The sequence below is a fragment of the Leptodactylus fuscus genome, chromosome 5, assembly GCF_031893055.1.
Source record: "Leptodactylus fuscus isolate aLepFus1 chromosome 5, aLepFus1.hap2, whole genome shotgun sequence".
Lineage (NCBI taxonomy): Eukaryota > Metazoa > Chordata > Amphibia > Anura > Leptodactylidae > Leptodactylus > Leptodactylus fuscus.
The window spans coordinates 44770974-44791432 of record NC_134269.1 but is presented as its reverse complement, the minus strand read 5'-3'; the positions used below and the strand labels follow the sequence as shown (position 1 = coordinate 44791432).

Genomic DNA, 20459 nt, shown 5'->3' with positions numbered 1-20459 from the left:
CACAGACTTATTATAGTTTATAGGGTCCATGCACTTTAACTGCACAGCGCTTGCAGTTGCGCTGATAAAATGTAAGCTCCCTCGTAACCGCAAGCTGCCAGCTCTCCCGACTAGCAAAGATGAACCTGTGGCAAATCAACGCTGGTTCTGCAGCGTTGATTGGCCAGTGTGCAGCATTCAGCCAATCAACGCTGGTTCTGCTGGAGGCTTGTCTGTGAGGAGGCAGAGTCTAAGATTGGACCACAATGGAGACTGCTGTGGTCCAATCTTAGACTTCGCCTCCTCACAGACGAGCCTCCGGCAGAACCAGCATTGATTGGCCGAATACTGTACACTGGCCAATCAACACTGGTCAATGCATTCCTATGAGAAAAAGTCCGCTCCCTCGTAACAGCAAGCTGCCAGCTCTCCCGACTAGCAAGGACGAGCCTGCTGCAGAACCAGCATTGATTTGCCGAATGCTATACACTGTATAGCATTTGGCCAATCAACGTTGGTTCTGAATCGAATATTTACTGCGAATAGATAGTAGTATTTGATTATCTACTCGATCGAATACTACTCGCTCATCTCTAGCTGTGTACATACAAATACAAAGAAATCTGGCAGCTTGCTGTTACGAGGGAGCTTACTTTTTCCTCATAGGAATGCATTGACCAGCGTTGATTGGCCAGTGTACAGCATTCGGCCAATCAACGTTGGTTCTGCCGGAGGCTCATCTGTGAGGAGGTGGAGTCTAAGACTGGACCACAGCAGTCTCCATTGTGGTCCAATCTTAGACTCTGCCTCCTCACAGACAAGCCTCCAGCAGAACCAGCGTTGATTTGCCGCAGGCTTGTCTTTGCTAGTCGGGAGAGCTGGCAGCTTGCGGTTACGAGGGAGCTTACTCGCTCATCTCTAGCTGTGTACATACAAATACAAAGAAAGCTGTCAATCACTGTGTGGCTGTTGTAAGCGCACTCTCACGGTGGTCTCTCGTAGTGAGTGTTGCAGTCAGGACTCTCATGGTCTCTCCTAGGAGTCCAGTCAGGAATTACTCCAATTGCACCAATTCTTATAAGCTTGTATACCCCAGAGCACATCTTCTCTCCCTCTGTTATATCCCCTCCTTAAGTATGGTGTCACATATGACCCCCTGAACCATGGTCATTTTTCTCTGTATGCATAGACACTCTGAACTCCAGGCGCTCATGGTTGTTTGGTCAGGAAGAATGACAAGGTTATGTTCATTACATAGAGGAGAAGGCTCTTGAGGCCTTTAGCAATATACCATTGCCTCCTGTGGTTTTGTACTAAGAAACTGAGGAGCGGATTCACTTTCTGGTCACCGTCAAGAGCAAGCCAAGTTGAACACTGTGTGATCTTTTCGTTAAATATAGTATGCGTAGGCCTACACACATGATCTGGTCTACACATTGATGTATACATGTCTGGGTAAAACTCATGCTTGAAGAATGTCCGTAAAAACTTCGATTTTATAAGTCATTATTGGGGCGAACTGTTGGAAATCCTTCAAGCCAAACAGGTTGGCCAGTCCAGGCTATAGATCATGGCAGAGATCGAGAAGCAATTTATCATTTTTACTCGTGTTCTTGTCATCCACAGCTACAACCTTTTGTAGCCAACCATGAATGACAAATTGTTCAGCTACCAGCCTGAAATCTTTAGTCTGCGCTCAGCTTTAGTATTAAGATAGGACTACATAGCATAGCAAGTACTTCAGGATATACTTTGGTGTCTGCAGGTTGTGTAAGTGTCTACTGGCTTGGGTCATGACTTTGTACTTCAGCACAAAATTTCTAAGAAATAATTCCGTTTCTTAGGTGTTATTTCACTGCGTTTCCTGTGTCCTCTTCAAACTCTTTGTCTTGCTGGGTGGAGAAGGGCTTTGTGCACAGCCTAGCAGTCTTGTATATATTGGTATGTTTAGGGGGCAATTTATTAGGCACCAATGGATCCACCATATAAAGCAAAAACATTTTTTTTTAACTTTAATAGGCTAAAATTTACTCTAAGCTTTTGTAGTGTTGAATTTAACAAGTGGCCATGGTGCATTGCTGTGTTTGCTGCTTGTCAACACCAATTTATTGCACCTATGGTATAGTCTGCTGGACTTTGCACTGGACGGGCGGCCTGTTTGTGGTGTTGGGTTGTATGACAGGTTTTGTCTCCCCTGCTGTTCGCTTGTCTGACTGTATTGTCGACCATTAGCTTTCACTGGTGAATTCAAAAGGAAATGTAGATTTACTAGATTTTGTTTGCTTGCATTTTAAAACCAATATGTTGGGCAGTAGAGTCTTTAGATAAGAGTATGAATGGTAAAGGATCACCTGGATATGACCGTACACAGCCTAGGGAAGGGAGAGGACGCCATCTTTCAGGTAGCCTGTTTGGACCTTTCGATATTTTAGCTTTATAGTGGTGGTCTACGTCTATTATTTAGGTTTTATTGGCTTGAAAATGCCTTCATACAAAGTCTCAGCTCTGGGCTTACTGCAATATTTCTAAAGGGGCTAAATAATGCAGTAGAGTGAAATGGCAAACCAACTGTGATGCGGACAGGGTTTCAATATTGGATAAAAGTTGGCTGAGCCCAGAAATTTTAACAGTATCTCCTTAAAGAGGTATTCCAATGGACAATACCATATTTTTATATTTGTAGACAAATTATTTTTTTTTTGAAAATCTAAAAAGTGCTTTTGGTATAAAACAAGTCAAGTTGAAGGGTAATGGGCCATCCTATCTGTATTAGCTGTATCAAAATACAAGATACAAATGAGCTTTATTAGCGTTACCAAAGAATAAGACATTTGGTGTTGCCAAAGCAAAAAGGAGGTTGGGAGTGGTGGAGGGGGGTGGGTATGGGGTCTGTGGGTTGGGGGTTTGAGTGTCCTTAGGGTCTCGTCGTTCTTGTTTGGGGCGTGTGGATATCGGTGTGTATGGGGTAGACGGGTGATGGGGGGCTTAGTGGTCTTTTGGGTGAGGGGTTTAATGGTCCATGCGGGGTGGGGGGGTTTGATAGTTCATGCGTCTCATCTTCCTCTTGTTTGGTGACAGCTAGACACGTATTGGGCAGCGATCTCCACAGTGGCCTCCTCTTCTTCCAGTAGGATGTAGAGTTTCCTCTTCTCGTCTGCAGATGTGAGATCTGGGATGTGGGCAGAGAGTCTTTGGTAGTAGACGGCTCTCACAGCTGAGTATTTGGTTCAGTATAGCAGGAAGTGGGTCTTTTCTTCTAGGGCCCCTTGGTCGTAGTGCTGGCACAGTCTGTTCTCCCGTATCTGTATATTATTCTGACTGCATGCCACCAGACGTTCCCCTGAATTCGTAGAGAACAAGGTCAAGTTCCATCTCAACTCATAGTTGAGAGATACAGGGTGCAGGTGTATATAGTTGCCCTATGATATAAGGTGAAGTATGGGGACACTACACCACCCAGTCGTTTTAGTTCGGTTGGTTCACATATGTGTTGATATTCCGTCCGGGGGAGTCCACATGGGGACCCCCCGAACGAAATACCAAATGCAATTGCAAGCGCTGTGCAGTAAAAGCACACAGACTCCATAGACTATAATGGGGTCCGTGTGCTTGCCGCCAGATCTTCACAGCGAACATGCGGACAGTAAAGTAGTTTACAATCTACTTTCCTCTCTGCATGATTCGTGCGGGCAGCACTCACAATCACACAAACCCCATTATAGTCTGAGGTCCATGTGCTTTTACTGCACAGTGCTTGCAATTGCGTTTACTATTCTGTTCAGAGGGTCCCCATGTGGACTTCTCCGGACGGATTAACAATGCAAATGTGAACGAAGGGTCAGGATGGTTCAGTTTAGTAGGGATCGGGCCATTCTCTTTTCTAACCATCTTCGTGGTGATAGTCTGTTGTCTTGTTCGGTTGTCAATGAATATGACCATGAACACAGGAACTTTCTATGGTCTGGGACTTGTCAGAAACTCAGCCATGACTGGTTTTTTATAGTATAGAAGGTTCATGCACTTTTGTGTTGTATATATTGACAGTCGATCAAGACAACAGATTTTCACTTCTAAGATTGTAAGATGGTTAGATTAACTAGGGTTGAGCCGATCTTGAGATTTCAAGATCGATTTTAAAATCCGATTTCCGATAATTTTCCAGCCGATCGTGAAATTTGCTTGATCACCGATCGGAATCCGATCTTTTCCAATCCCAATCCTCAACCCTAGTCAATGCTTCTCTATGGGAAAAGTCACTTTTGGGGTTCAGCCGATCTTAAGATAACCTCCGATCTCGATCCCGCTGGAAAAGATTGGGTCAGAATTCCGAACGCGATCGTGAAATTTACTCGCCGATCGGAATCCGATCTTTACCGATCCCGATCGCTCAACCCTATTTATAACTCTACAAAAAATTAGTTGTAAAATGTTTAAATTTGTAGATAATTACAAGTTAAATATGGCTGTTCATGAGAAAATCCCTCTGAGGATCTAATGAATGACTTTCCACCAATAAGAGAAATAGGAGTTAAGTCTTGTATATGGCTGGCCTCAGACAAGTAAACACTTATAAGACTGTGTTACAAAAAGCAAGCTGGCCACACACATTAAAATTGATGTCTAGCTAAGCCACTTGGCAAATGAAGTTTCATGTAGACAAATGTAAGGTTATGCATTTTGGTTGAAGAAATAAAATGTATGATTGTGTACCGAAAAGTAAATTACTGGGTAAGACTGCTACTGAAAAAGACTTGGGGAATTTGGTGTATAGTAAGCTTACCTTTAGTGACCAGTGCCAGGCAGCTGCTGCCAAGGCGAATAAATTTATGGGATTCATCAAAGGAGGCATAGTTGCTCGTGACAAGAACATAAGTATGCCTCTATACAAATCACTGGTACGGCCACACATAGACTGTTATAAACAATTTTGGGCCCCTGTGTGCACGAAGGACATAGCTGACCTGGAGAGAGTGCAGAGAAGGGCGACCAAGGTAACCGGGGAGTGAATGGAATAGGTTAACAATGTTGGGGTCATTTAGTTTAGAGAAAAGGCATCTATGGGGAGATCTAATAATGTCCAAATACATGAAGGGACAATACAAAGAACTTTCTAATGGTCTATTATACACCTAGGCCGGTGACAGTGATCAGGGGACATCTATGTTTAGAGGATAGGACATTTCACCAATATCATAGATGGGGATTCTTTACCATAAGAGCAGCGTGAATATGGACTTCTCTGCCACAAGAAGTGGTGATGGGATCATTGTTCAAGTTCAAGAAGAGCCTGGATGCCTTTCTTGAAAGGAAAATTTTTACAAGTAATGGGTTTTAGTCTTTGGCAAACACAGGTTGATCCAGGGTTTTATACAGATTATGCTAGGTTCACACCTGCGTTCTTCTTTCCGTTCTGTGCTTTCCGTCTTCTGCATGCCAGAAGACGGAAAGCACAGACCGGGTCCGGCTGTGAGCGGCGGTGAGCGTTTTATGCTCTCTGCCGCGAAACCGGATTTTGTAATCCAGACACAGAGTACTGCATGTCCGACTCTGTGTCCGGATTATAAAACCCAGTTTCGCGGCGGAGAGCATAAAACGCTCACCGCCGCTCACGGCCCGACATCTCTCTCACTCATTCAAATGAATGGGTGAGAGGCTCCTGCAGGTTTCCGTCTCCTGCCTCTGTTTTATGCAGGAAACGGAAACCTGCACAACGGAGAGGGCAACGCAGATGTGAACGAGCCCTTACCAGTTTTGGAATCTGGAAGGAATTGTTTCCCCTGGCATGGGCCAATGGACATCAGTCTCATGGGGTTCTTGCCTTCCTCTGGATCAACACTGAAGGGTTTATGGTTGGACTTGATGGACCTGTTTTCATCCAACCTCATCGACTGTGTTACCAATTTTGTCAGGGCACGGTAATCTAATGTGTATGAGGGGTCTTCTGACAGCAGATGTTGGGGGATGATGAAAATCGAGCTGTTGCCAGATAAGTCTTGTAGGGCCTTTCTACCCTTTGCCTGTTTACTATATGTTCGTGTAGAGTGCATGTGTATGAAGGTGTCACGAGAGATAGCTGTCAGCCAAATAATAATTTTCTCGACAGTTACCTAATGTGCATGGTCATCCTAAGATGAAACAAGTGTCAACAAGAAGTAAATAAGTCATGCATTGCTCATCTCTAGACAAAGGGAACTTTCTAAGAAATCCTACGTATCTACTGTTGCCGTTGCTTACTTCGGTACACCATAAGCTACGTGTGTTTGAGCTTGACTGTGGATTATATTTCTATGTCTTACTCTACTATATTTAAGGTGAAGGGGACTAGTCTTTGGCTGTTTCTGACTGGGTAGACTTATGTGCACCTGGGACACAAGGTGGTTTACCATGGGCCATGTTGGTAGAGCAGTCGAGTGGAAAACCGCATTTGTCAATGGTGCTGCATTCCCCAAATTGGGTTCTACTATTGGGAATCCTGAAAAGCACAAAAGTCAATGAATTCCTATACGTTAACTAAGTGTGGAGCTGGAAAAGGTGCAGAACTGAGACCTCCTCAAGTGTATATCGTAGAGGTGTTCACGTGTTTCTATATTACTACAAGCTGGCTTGTTTGCCTCTATTGCCGCTACACGCTACTTATTGAGTGGCAGAGGTCAAACAAGGCGAATGTTTTCCAAGGCGAGCCCCTTTAATACGATTTGCACTTCCCTTTTTTTCACCGTAGTAGTGTTGTATTCGAGTAATAGTCCAGGCCCACTATTCATGCCATCCCTTTACTTCACGATGATCGAAAACCTTAAAGCTGTTGTACTATTGCGCGCTTCAAGACTATATCGGTGCTTGCCATGATATTGCACTGCTCCTTTAAGAAACCGGCGCTCACAGTGCAGACGCGTGAAACGTTACAAGCCGTTTCCATTTTGGAATTGGTTCATTTTAGGTCACCCCGACTTGGCCCATTCAGTTTCATACTTATTAAAGGCTGGAATATATGTAGCCGATCTTCATTTGTTACGCAGAAAGCGTGCTGGCGAACACATGGCCACAAGTCTGTCTGTTGGTTTCCTGAAGAAGATTGGGCTTCTTGTCTAACACACCCAGAACATCCTATGTAGAAAGGTTTCCTGTTTTTTATCTGTTACCTAATGTATGGCTTAACCCTGCCAATGCCATGCTGTCAGCATTGGCAGTTCACAGGTTACATACTTCCGCAGTTTAAAGAGCTTGCTCTGGCTGAGAGTTTAGGGTTTGGTCGCGCCACCCACTAAAGTTAACCCTTTTCGTAGCGAATTGGCATCTCCTTCTCTCGAACAGGAGCTCTAATAAGGATAGTCTCATTTCTCTGGTGTAGTCCGCGCTATTAACCCCTTCTTAATCGACGTATCATAGATGCCATAACAAATATAAAATATTTTTTAGTCTTGGAATTATTTTGGGGGTTGTAACAAAACAGAAGGGAGTTTTACGAAGATTACGGTCAACGTTGGGTGACTGATACTGTAATCGGCCATGTCCATGTTGTCCCTTGTTCATTGTCAGATATAGCAGGCGCCGTGGACTGTGACAGACCTTGCACAATGACAGTCCTAAAGAAATGATATAATACCCTGAATATAGGACAGAACAAGGAAGCCCTCGCCATTGAGGACGTGCGTTTGTGCATCTAGGAGTCGTAATTGATTTCTGTAGCTAAAAATCCTATTTGACAGCTCCGTCGTTCATTCCTTGTAGTCCAGTCCGCAGATTCTAGCAGCCTTGAATCGCTGGGAGAGAAACCACATGGTCTGCTCTCCCTGTTAAGATCTGAAAAAAAAAAAAAAAAAAAAAATTCGGCATTACAGCACCCAGCCCCCACCCCCTCCCCACCCTCTCTGTGCCTTGGTCTCCCTACTACTGCAAGTGAGAAGGGGAGGGGGCATGTCACATATCATGTGTTGGGGGTAGGAGAGGTACTAAGAACTCTGTCTTATGATAATGATCCCAGCGTCTGGCAGAAGAGAGAGGGAGGGAGGGAGTTCATAAAAAAAAGCCAATGCACCAGTGTCTTTATAGGAGCAGACCTAAAATGGCTGCTGGTAATCAACTGTGTGTGCAATTTTGACGCCAGATCGGTCTAAACAAAAGGTTATTGTTTTGTCCGTCAGTTCTTACATTGGCCAGGGACACCTAAAGATTGTGGTCTAGAGGAGACGGGTAAACATATCATTTAAAATACATTGCATCCGTCATCCGGCCAAGGATCCCTTCTCCCAGACGCAGTGTATAAGGGCTAGAACCCATCACCTATATCACCACATCGTCCTGGACGCTTCTATATATCTTTAATTCTTACTTTTTATCTATTTCCTGCAGGCTGTAAATAAGGACAGCTCCAAAATTCTGCCGAATGGACAAGTGGCGAGTGCGACGGTAGGTGCAAATTAACCCCTGCATAGACTCCTTGTATATTAACATACCAAAACACTTGTAATACAAAAAAATCTAAATGTGCCAAAATAGTTATTATTTAGAATATACTATAAGTAATTGCTGACTGTAAAGGGGAGGGGGTCATATTCTTTGCTTTTAACGTTGGGGGCTTATATTTGTCTCTGTGCACATGGGTTTTACGTTCACTTAAGAAACGGAAGTGTGTGTTGTGTGTGTGCCAAGTAGGCTGGAATGTGTCCCTTTAACTGTGGCGTGACGTTCGAAGTCTATCATAAACACGTGTTATGTGCGTGGTTAGTGTGGTCCGTGTCTTACGTGAAATGGCAAAACGATGGCGCTAGGGGTTTTCCTGTTGAAGGAACAGCTTTTACAACGTCATATAACTTGTGGGTGGGTGTCGGGGGTTGTCTTCTATCTGTCAGAATGTCATCCGTGCCGCCTAACGTTATGCATAATATCGCTGTTCGTGCCCTTTTACCAAGTTTAAGGAATTTTTAGGCTTCTGCTTGCACGTTTGCATTCCACGTGGAACTCCACTCACAGAGCTGTAGAAGTAGCGCAACGTAGAAATCCATTCATCTGTATTACTCTAGTGTTTGCCCACATGTACAGCGCGTTACGTCACCACACCTTTACCTTGCAGCACCGTAGAAGCCATGTATACTACTCCGTTTATGAATAGCCTAGACTTCAGGTCACTTGCTTTCCGTGACTATTTTGGCTCACTCACGTTAGATCGCCAGTCCCCTGTCTGGGCGCGGTATCCAAGCACATGATATGTATACATTACAAAGCCAGGACCTTTTACAGGATCATAAATCTACATGGGTTGTAGCGGTGTCCGTCACATTGACACTAGGGAGTTGGTTTTCGTTTACAGCCTTGAGTATTTGTGGTTTGTGTAGTGTCTATGTTGCAGGAAGGCGTAAAAGAGTCACATGCATGAATCGCACACCAAGGCGCACGTTCTATCAGATCTCAAGGACTATATTTGTACACGACTTGTTTTTTGGAACCTATAATGAATAGGCTCATTACTGCCGCTGCGGGGCCTTGCGTATGAGATTGAATACGCCGCTCGCTGGTTAGTTAATGTGCGTGAGGGGTTAATGCATTCAACAGGTTGTTCCGAAAAAAGACTGAGCATTTAAAAATAGCTTTTGCGCATACCTTTTCGCTGCTTTTTCCGTTCCAAGCGAAAACCACAGGGCCTCATCTTCTTTCTAGGAAACCTCTCCTCGCCGCCCCTCTCCTGGCAGGCAGATCTTGCTTTCCTCGTCTCTGGCGGAGTCACAGATCCCTAAGTCACGTGTCTCTTTAGTTTACAAACATTGCATCTCTCACACGTCACATCAGAGGAGTACACGCAGTTCCCGCTTGCACACACTTACTGAAGAAACCAAACTGCGACAGCCTGAATGACTTCCACCGCTTACCGAAAGATAATGGCTGAGAAAAAGTTCAGTGCTGCCGCATACACACCGTGATGCAACGTAACGGAGTATAATCAATGGTATGCTCTGAAGGTCAGGGGAGCGGCGCGACAACGGTTAAGCTTCTATCCGTCCTTCCTATTATACGCGATGGAAATTTCTTTAAATGTTAATACAATTTTCTTTTTTTATATTGTGTTGCTTTAGTAAAACTTGATTTTAGTTATACGCACTCTCTCGACTTTAACCATTTAAGCTCAGAAATTGCAGGAAGGTGCAAGTACATAACTTTACCCTAATCCATCTCAATTCTAAAGCATCATTGTTTTATTAATATAATGTTTTATAAAATAATTGTGCCATATTGCCATTTATTCTAATTTTCCCTTATTTAATCTAACTTTTTAAATGGAGTGTTATGAATTATTGCAGAATTGGGTCTTTGGGTCCAGGCCCGTCTACAATACACTCACCGGCCACTTTATTAGGTACACCATGCTAGTAACGGGTTGGACCCCCTTTTGCCTTCAGAACTGCCTCAATTCTTCGTGGCATAGATTCAACAAGGTGCTGGAAGCATTCCTCAGAGATTTTGGTCCATATTGACATGATGGCATCACACAGTTGCCGCAGATTTGTCGGCTGCACATCCATGATGCGAATCTCCCGTTCCACCACATCCCAAAGATGCTCTATTGGATTGAGATCTGGTGACTGTGGAGGCCATTGGAGTACAGTGAACTCATTGTCATGTTCAAGAAACCAGTCTGAGATGATTCCAGCTTTATGACATGGCGCATTATCCTGCTGAAAGTAGCCATCAGATGTTGGGTACATTGTGGTCATAAAGGGATGGACATGGTCAGCAACAATACTCAGGTAGGCTTTGGCGTTGCAACGATGCTCAATTGGTACCAAGGGGCCCAAAGAGTGCCAAGAAAATATTCCCCACACCATGACACCACCACCACCAGCCTGAACCCTTGATACAAGGCAGGATGGATCCATGCTTTCATGTTGTTGACGCCAAATTCTGACCCTACCATCCGAATGTCGCAGCAGAAATCGAGACTCATCAGACCAGGCAACGTTTTTCCAATCTTCAATTGTCCAATTTCGATGAGCTTGTGCAAATTGTAGCCTCAGTTTCCTGTTCTTAGCTGAAAGGAGTGGCACCCGGTGTGATGTTCTGCTGCTGTAGCCCATCTGCCTCAAAGTTCGACGTACTGTGCGTTCAGAGATGCTCTTCTGGCTACCTTGGTTGTAACGGGTGGCTATTTCAGTCACTGTTGCCTTTCTATCAGCTCGAACCAGTCTGGCCATTCTCCTCTGACCTCTGGCATCAACAACGCATTTCCGCCCACAGAACTGCCGCTCACTGGATGTTTTTTCTTTTTCGGACCATTCTCTGTAAACCCTAGAGATGGTTGTGCGTGAAAATCCCAGTAGATCAGCAGTTTCTGAAATACTCAGACCAGCCCTTCTGGCACCAACAACCATGCCACGTTCAAAGGCACTCAGATCACCTTTCTTCCCCATACTGATGCTCGGTTTGAACTGCAGGAGATTGTCTTGACCATGTCTACATGCCTAAATGCACTGAGTTGTCGCCATGTGATTGGCTGATTAGAAATTAAGTGTTAACGAGCAGTTGGACAGGTGTACCTAATAAAGTGGCCGGTGAGTGTACATCTACTCTACATCTAAAGCTCCACTCTAATACTGAGTTCACACAGAGTTTTTTGGAGGCGGATTTTGACGCGGAAGTCGCTTCAGAATCTGCCTCCAATAAATGCCTCCTGTGGCTAGCCGCGACTGGATGCTGCTGCAGTGCACCATTCCGCTTCGGATTAGGCCCAAATGAATGGACCTAGTTGGGAGGGAGTCTCGCGCCCTGGACACCGTGGTTGATTCAGCTGCGGAATCCGAGGCTAGATAGGCCACCTTGCTTCTTTTTTCTGCAAGTGGGGAAAAAACGCTAACAGAAAAAAGAAGTGAACAGCTCCTATTGAAGTCTATGGGAGGCGATTTTTGGAGCCAGATTCTGAAGCGGATTCAAAATCCGGTCCAAAAAAACTCTGTGTGAACTCAGCATAACGCTGGTTGCAGACGACCGTGGTGTGGGTCAGTGTGCTATTCATGTATTTCACAGATAGCACACTGACCCATTCTTTTCTGTGGGCCCGTACACATGACCGTGATTTTCACGGTCCCATGTGTGGGCCAACAGTCCTGGCCGCCTCAGACAGGACAGGTCCTATTCCTGTCCTATTTTGCGGCCCGTGCTTCTGTGACTTTTATTCATTTAACGAAAGAGGCCGTGGAAGCATGGACAGTACACGAGGACATCCCCATGTTCCCCATGTGTAGCCCGTGCTTTTAAATTATGGTCAGCCGGTTGCATCACGGTCGTCTGCAATCGACCTTAAAAGGGTATTCCTAACTTAGACCTTTATGGCATAAGCCATAAAATGTTGGGTAGTTGCGGATACCATAGTTCCAATCTCCAGAACTGCGGTCAGACATGGTTAGTCGTACTTTTGGAACATCCATAGAAGTGATAGGAAAGTGTCATGCATGTATGGGCCACCTTTTTGTTCTCAATAAATTCATAGTAAGGTATAGGAGTCCCATAGGTGGGACCACATCTATCCACCACAATAAAGGCCTAAGATGGGTACGCCCCTTTAATTGCGTAGCACATTTTACGCATGACTTATTACCCATAAGGTCTAATCTATCCATAACTACTTATTCTCATGTCCTCCTTTAGGGACTTAATCTGAACCCATTGATTTTAGTGGACACATGCAGACAATGACATCTGTTGTTTTCCCACAGCCAATTGTTTTTTGTAAAATGAATGGAAATCTGCTCAAGTTGCTGTTTTGTACAACCAAGACACCTATTAAAATGTACTGGTCCATGAAAATCGGAAGAAAAATATTTGAAGGACCCAAGGACATTGAAAAATCTATGAAAATTCCTTTTAAAAAGATTGATTAGCTTTTCAATGTTAGAGACTACCACACGACCCGAAAATGTCTTTTGATTTAGCAGATATGGGATATCCATGTTCCGGTGGAGCCCTGAGAAAGTGACTAGTTGCAACTGATTTGGCTCCATTGTCCTTTCTTGGTGGAGGTTGTCTTCTGCTTTTCTTCTATGATATGTATCCTAAATATCTGCCACCCCACACCCTCCACTAGCAAGGTGCAGCAGTTGTTGTGTCTCTAGGGCTGTGAAAACACAGCAACAGTCTCGCTGCAGATGATTGTCTATAGCACAGGGCGAGTCTGAACAGCACCAAGGTGTCTGCACCTTCATGCACATGGTCCTAATTGCAGATAAGTGACCCCACCTCTGAGCTATAGCAATGTATGTCACACCGAGGCAAGGCAGACATTTGTGCTTCGTATCCTGCCACTAGATACCGACTTGTGGAGGTGAGTGCTTTAGTAATGTGTGTATATATATGATTTTTTCCCCCCATAGAAAGTAATATATGTTCTTGTTATCTGAATACAGTGGATGGAGCTATTTTTATGACACCTTCCTTAACCCCCCCAATGGGGTTTTACGCTACTTCAGTATTCGCTATTCATTCTTATTATATCAATTACATTAAGAATGGGCAATTGGTCATCCCAATTGTGAGCCTTGGCTGTTGTATTACCTGCAGAATTTAAGGTGACAATGTGCCATAGACGATGTCAACAAATGCTTGTTTGCCTACATCCATCCATTCCTCCCAACCCCTCTTCCCCAATACACATACATGTTTGACCAGGTGTCTTATTCCCATTTCTATGGGACGATGGCAGTAGGACACCACTGGACACAACTTATCTCCCTTGAAAACAAAGCTAATACTGCCAGACCTTTTTTTTTCCTACTGGGGTATTCCCATAAACATTAGATGGCCAACCAGTCCTGCCACCCTTATGTTCTCAAGGGTTGGATTGCTGTATATCCATGTAGCATGTTCAATGACCTGAAGTGGCACCATGCTTTCTAACAACATCACTAACTCTATATGATGTCCATGGTTTGCTCTGTAGATTGACTATTTCTGTATTCCAAGTCATGAAAATAACCATTTTATAATGAACTGTAACCGTACAGGGCAACTACGCCAAATATACAAATGTCTTATCTCTCTTCCCCACGAAGACCGGTGATGTGATGCAGTTATGTAAGAATCACCAGGCATACTCTAACACTGGAACCAAACTTTGCTTTGCTTGATTTCAGATATACAAGATCAGTAACAGGCGTACACAAAACACAGCACAGTAGCCAGTTACGTCAGACACCAGAAGAATACTTACATGAGTTGGTGGTCATCACTCCTATACCCACAGGTGACGTTCACTACGGCACTCACATACTAGGCCTGCCGATTTCCGAGACCATATGGACCAATCAACCGAATAGACTTGTCCGACGTTGACTCCTGGAATGGTGCAAAGGCCCACCTATTTATATGAGCCATTGCCCCAAGTGTCACACCGCAGCTAGCACGGGGTCATACCATAAGACTTACAAGACTTTTTTCTGCCATGCAATAACACCAAATAGTTCGCCATGTCCATGTTGCACCTGCAAAGGAAACACATTAATATACACTTTTACATTGTCAATTCTTATACTGTGTATGGGGTGAATCTAGCCTTTAGAAAGATGCCCCATTCCCCCCCCCCCCCCAATAAAAAAAATAGAAAAAAAAAAATTGATCTTACATGTTACTAGCGTCACACGCTGCTATTGTCACACAATAAACATGCACAATACACAGTTATAAAACCATTTTTAAGAATTCTTCTTACTGTATGACTTCAGTTTCAGATCAACAACACGGCGTTGACAATGAAAATAACTTCACACACCTTCTACTTGGTGGACGGATGACCCCACGTGCCCCGATTCTCTTTAATAGGAGTGCTGCAGATAGCTGAGTACTGTACTTTGGCTACCTTTGTCACTCCCATTGAAGTGAGTGAGACTGCGGGTTGGTCCGTCCACCAAGCGACACGCCTATATTCAGTCTGGCTGCTGTCAGACTGAATTCCCTCAAAGTTGGGGGAAAAACAAACAATTTTCAGGCCCAGTGGGGTCTCAACAGCCCCCCATCAATGAGGTATTTATCTTCTATCATTTAGGTGTATACTGTGCAGTTACATTTTGTGACTTACAGGAGATGTCTCTGACTGATCATTTACATTTCTCTTCTCTTCCCTTTGGACTGCCATGACTACTTACTATAGTGACTTGTCTTTGTAAAGTTTGCAGCACACCTCTTTGGCTCCTCCCTTTTCCAGGCACCCGACCCACATTGTCCTCACCTACACAAAGCCCCCATACTGCTGCTACTCCCAATTACCTGTGTGCGGTATCATGCTCCGCCAGTGGCGCCTGTACGCGGTATCATTATACTCTGGGGTCTTTTCAGACCCCAAAGTATAATGATCAGAGATCCCGAGAAGATGAGAAACATAATAAAATAACTATTACTTACCTATCCCGAACTCCAGCACACGCCCTGCAGCTTTCAGCCTCCTTCAGTGTCGGCACAGACATCATTTGGGCCCTGGGTCTCCTATTATTATACTTCGGGGTCTGAAAAGACCCCAGAGCATATTATTATTATTTTTGGAGGTTTGTGGGCCTGCAGCCTCCCTTACCAATCCCTGCTCCTGCTCACACCCGCTTCTGCTCCCCCCTTCTGTGTTCTATAGCAGAAGGGGAAGAGGGGACACTCTAGCAGGTAATGGCCTATTAAAAATATAAAAATTAAAAAAAAAAGTTAACCTCACTTACTTGTGATCCCTAGATGGACCGGCGTCTCCTCTTCTTCACCCGTGCATAGGATGTCTGTGTCTCAGTGCAGGAAGTCAATGACGTTATAGCATTGCCACCTGCACAGAGATGCAGACGTCCCCTAGGTCAGCCCAGGACAGGGTCCCGCTCAGCTTTGCTTTCCAAATGTCCTGTCTTGGGATGGTTTTGGTTAAAAAAAAGAACAAAAAATGAATTTGTAAAAATAAAATTAAAAAAATGTAAAAATGCAGCCCCTCCAAGCAGTGACAAAAGTGTCACCTGAGGCGGCCGCCTCTCTTCATTTCATTAGAGGTGCGGCCGTGTACTGTGTATATACAATATACAGATCAACAACGCTGATCACATCAGAGGAACATCTGTATTGTCACACAGGGGTTGCTAACCGGTCTTGAATGTGGCCACCTACTATCACGCACCCACGGTTGCAGCCAGTCACAGGCCTCTTCACGATCGGCACGTCAAACCACTCATGCACTATTTGTGAAGTGGTGACTGCTGAGATGACCCGGCACAGATCGCCTTGAGACCAGTACCCAGACGATACTATCCAGATGAAGGACCGGGTTGAGGAAAGTTGGTTGGTTGTGTTTATAGCCCCACTAGCAGCACCATGAAATAATAAAATTATGACTTGGACAACCCCTGTAATTCTTATCTGATAGTTTAATTCAGAAATAGGGAATCTTTAGGGTTTTTGGACAAGTAAGTGCAATGGTTTATCCCATATATTTCATGCAAGTACAATTTTCAATGACAGGGCAGTAATGCATACACTATACACACTGTCAGGCACGTTCCACCACAGCCCATAGCAGGTCACGTATTAACAATTACTATGACCTACTTTCAGGGAAATTGAAGATGCAATGGGGAGAAGTTAAGTGCATTAAAAAAAAATAGCTGTGAGCTTCATTTGTTACATGTTGGTGGTATATGTCCAGAATATACTTGGAAGATTTATCCATCATTCTGAGCAGAGTGTATACTCAGTGTGAAGGCTCTGCTGTGAGTCCATAGGAATGAATGGAAGCAGCCGGCACACAGCCTTAACTCCCTGTGCGCCGGCTGCGTCCATTCATTTTAATGGGAGACTAGCTAACATCTCTATTAGCTACTTACCTGCAGAGATGGGTGGTCCGGTGCCCGGTGTTCTCATTCTTCTTAGCCTCACTGCCCCCGCCTCCCAGGTTAGTGCTAAAGAGCTAGGAAGAAGGCGGGGCTTGTGGCTTAGGAGAGTGTGGGCGGGTACTGGGAGGGGAAACGTCACATCTCCCTGCCCTGTACCCGCCCATACTCTCCTAAGCAACCATCCCCACCTTCTTCCTAGCTCTTTAACATTAACCTGGGAGGCGGGGGCAGCGAGGCTAAGAAGAACGAGAACACCAGGCACCGGACCAGCCATCTCTGCAGGTATGTGGACACCAGGGGGGACTAAGTAGCCAGAGGATTAAAAAAAAAATCCTCTGGCTTCTTAGTGATTAAAAAAAAAAATCACTACACAGCGTGGATTCTAACAATTAAAGCGTTCAGTTAGATTCTATTCTGTATAGTGAATAGGATTGTTTATAAAATCCAATCTCCGATTAATAAAAAAAAATCCCATTGACTTGCATTGGAATTGGGGTCGAGATCGGGTTCGAATGAAAAATGATCGGAAATCAGATTTCAAAATCGACCCTGAAAAGTCAAGATTGGCTCAACCCTACTCCTTACAGTTTCTAAGCAATTGGTGCTGTTAATTACAGCACCTAATATGTTAATTGTGGTCTGTCAGGTGGGTGGTCTTAGACTAAAGCTGACAGACTGGGGTCTTGACACCCAATGATGGTATAAGACGCCCATGCTGAAATTAACAGCACAGATTACTCAGGAATGGTGAGGGCTAGAGAAACTAACTACAGCACCGGAATTAGTAGAGGTGCACCTACTGAAGGGTGCAAAGAGGTGTAGCTGGTGAAAGGTCCTCTTTAAAACAACCAACAGAGGCATAGCTTTAGACTTCTGGCCTCCGATGAAAAAGCTGTAATGAGGCACCTCTATGTCATGTGCTATTTTAAAGAGTGATGAATTTTATGCCATGGGACCTAGTGGTGACTGCTATCACCGCATCTCCTGGAGCTACATCCCCTGACATATTGCCTTAATTTGGGGCGACCATGGCTGGGTTTCTATTGGGGAGACACAGGCTGTCCTTCTATTGGGGATTATTGGTCTGTCATTAAGAAGATCTTGCTTTCCAAGTTTCAACACCTCTGTACCCAATAACTACTGCAACTACTCGATCAGATTTTTTCACAGATATTAGTCTTCGATGGATTTCTCAGAAGCTTAGGAAAAAGAAAAATCGATCAACTACAATAAGTGGTTAAAGCTGTTGGCATCATGCATATACTCTGTAAGGGTACGTTCACATGGTAGCATTTGACTCTGAATTTCAGGAAATTTTCACCTCAGCCTGAAACCAACCTCCATAGGTTTTAATGGGAGGCAGATGCTAATTTTTTTTTTTACTTTTCTCTACAGGCAGGGGCAGAATTTGGCAAGGAATTTGACATGGAACATACCCTTATGTGCTAAGAATTTGTAATAGGCAGTCTATAGAATTCTGTGGGATTCCATTGCCCCTAGGAATTTACATGCCCCATTAAGGTGGTAATCTGTATGCTATTTGGAGATAATAGTGCCTAAAGGTTCATAATATGGATCTGAATGGACCCCCTGTGTATAGCCTCATGTGAGCCCTAATAAGTTTACATGGCTGAGTTAAAGCTCCGATATCAGCTGATATTTAAAGGGACGACGCAGCTGAAGCGAGCCGATCATGCAGCTGCATGCAGTATGGGTAGACCTGCCCAACCGGTCTGTATAAACAGGAGTGGTTCTGGCGAAGGAGAGCAAATTCGTTTAAAGGGACAAAGAGGATTTATAGGCTGTCACACCTTCAGCTTCTGTGGCCTCCAAGGCAGAATAAAGTATGAGGAAGGCCATGTTAAGTTACTCCCTAGATCTGGGCTAGCAGAGCAACCAGGTATGGAGTTTTCGGTGAGGGTGAAGGAGTGTCTGCAGGGCAGAAGGCTGATGTGTGAACAGTAAATTCCAAGTTCTTTCCTAAGATATTGGCTGACTAAGCAGACCTCTAGTAGAGCAAAGGTTGCTGGCTGTGTTCTGTTTCTAACTTGCTGTAGATTAGTATCTGTGCGAGGCTGCATGGCTTCTTTTATGGACTTGGGTGGGAAGGTTTATTCATGATCTTGTGTTTTTCTGATCAATATATAAAATATATATATATATATATATATATATATATATATATATATATATAATCTTTACAGATATATAGTCAGCACTGTCTTATATAGGGTTCGCAGACTAAATTCTCTATCAGTATGACTTTGGAGTGTGGGAAGGAACTGGCGTGCCTGGAGGAAACCCATGCAAGCACTGGGAGAACATACAAAACGGTTGCAGATGTTGCCCTCGGCTGGATTTGAACCCAGAGCTCCAGCAGTGCAAGGTTACAGAGTCTTAACCACTGAGCCACCATGTTGCTATCCATGCACAACGATTTTCTATTTTGTCAATTTATTGCATTGTATATGTGGACAATGTAAGGCTAAAAAAGGAGATTTATTCTGCAAACCCATATATTCAGCGTGTATTATATATATATATATATATTATACAAAGAATCTTCAGCTTGTCTCAGTGCTGGCTTTGCCTCAACATTTAGCTTTTCTGAAGTCCTGTCGCTGTGTAACCAGTTTCTGCACCAGTGAGCCTGTCTTGACAACTATTTAGTTCCAAATAATTGGGGTAACGGCTGTTAGGACAGCGGCCAGTCTGATAGACATATACTGGTAACATTCTCATATGAACAATGACTTCGCATTTAGGCGTACCCATTGTGATTAATAGACCGAATATTCATAAAGTGTGCAAAGATCTTCAGCCACTGACCCATGTAGTAATCTAACCTACGAGAGTATACATACCATCGAGCACCGAATGTAAAATAGATGGATATCAGCTACATAAAAAGATGACAATTTGAAAAGTTTTAGTTGCTATGGGATACAGTTGACAAGCCCATTGTCCAAGGCATCCCTAATAGTTGGGTTCCCATGATGCAATAGGACGGTCCTCTTACATTTACTGTACAATGCCTGCTGTGAAGACACTTTAAGACTGCAAATCTCCAGATTTACAGATGTTCATTATTTCAGCTCTGCAGCCAGCAGAATTGTGACTGCAGCTCTGGGCGACAATGTAGACTATGGCTCAGTAATACAATGCGTCTATAGAATTACTCACCCTTGTACATAAATTATATCTATATGGAAAGTCTGTGTATTTAGTGTTACGAGACTTGATGGTTGATGCAGTTAAAAGCCAGTATAGTTCTCCGTGTACATGAACATGTGCTTTGTTGGTGTGCTAGCTGTGTATTTCACGCCTAGGACACTGATCCATTATATTCTAATAGTCCCATACGCTCGTCTATGTATTATCACAAGACAGTGAAAGAGGCCGTGAGCCCAGGACAAAACTCATAATGGGTCTTATACCTGTATCCGGCCTGGGCTCAATGAAGGACATTAATGGGTCATTGGCAGCACGCGAATATCATCCATATGTCATCTGTGGCATTTTACCACTGACCCGGCACATGCACACATTTCTGTTTATTGTAGCCTAACATTGGGCTCACCAAATATTGTCATCAGTTTCCTAGATACTACTGAAGGCCTTATGCACATGGCAAACATGTGCATAACATTC

The 20459-nt window shown here is 44.0% G+C and overlaps 1 protein-coding gene across 3 annotated transcripts in view; it reads left to right on the top strand.

The window, feature by feature from the left end:
- The window catches only part of TET3 (tet methylcytosine dioxygenase 3), an 83886-nt gene that overhangs the window by 10014 nt on the left and 53413 nt on the right, over positions 1–20459 (top strand). Inside the window, exons 1-2 of one of the 3 annotated variants that reach the window (XM_075273013.1) lie at positions 7858–7875; positions 8329–8385. Coding sequence is in view for 1 of the 3 variants with exons in the window: in XM_075273011.1 (XP_075129112.1) it covers positions 8329–8385 (57 nt within the window). In the remaining 2 variants the exon portion in view is untranslated. The other 2 variants (XM_075273012.1, XM_075273011.1) reach the window with 2 other exon arrangements.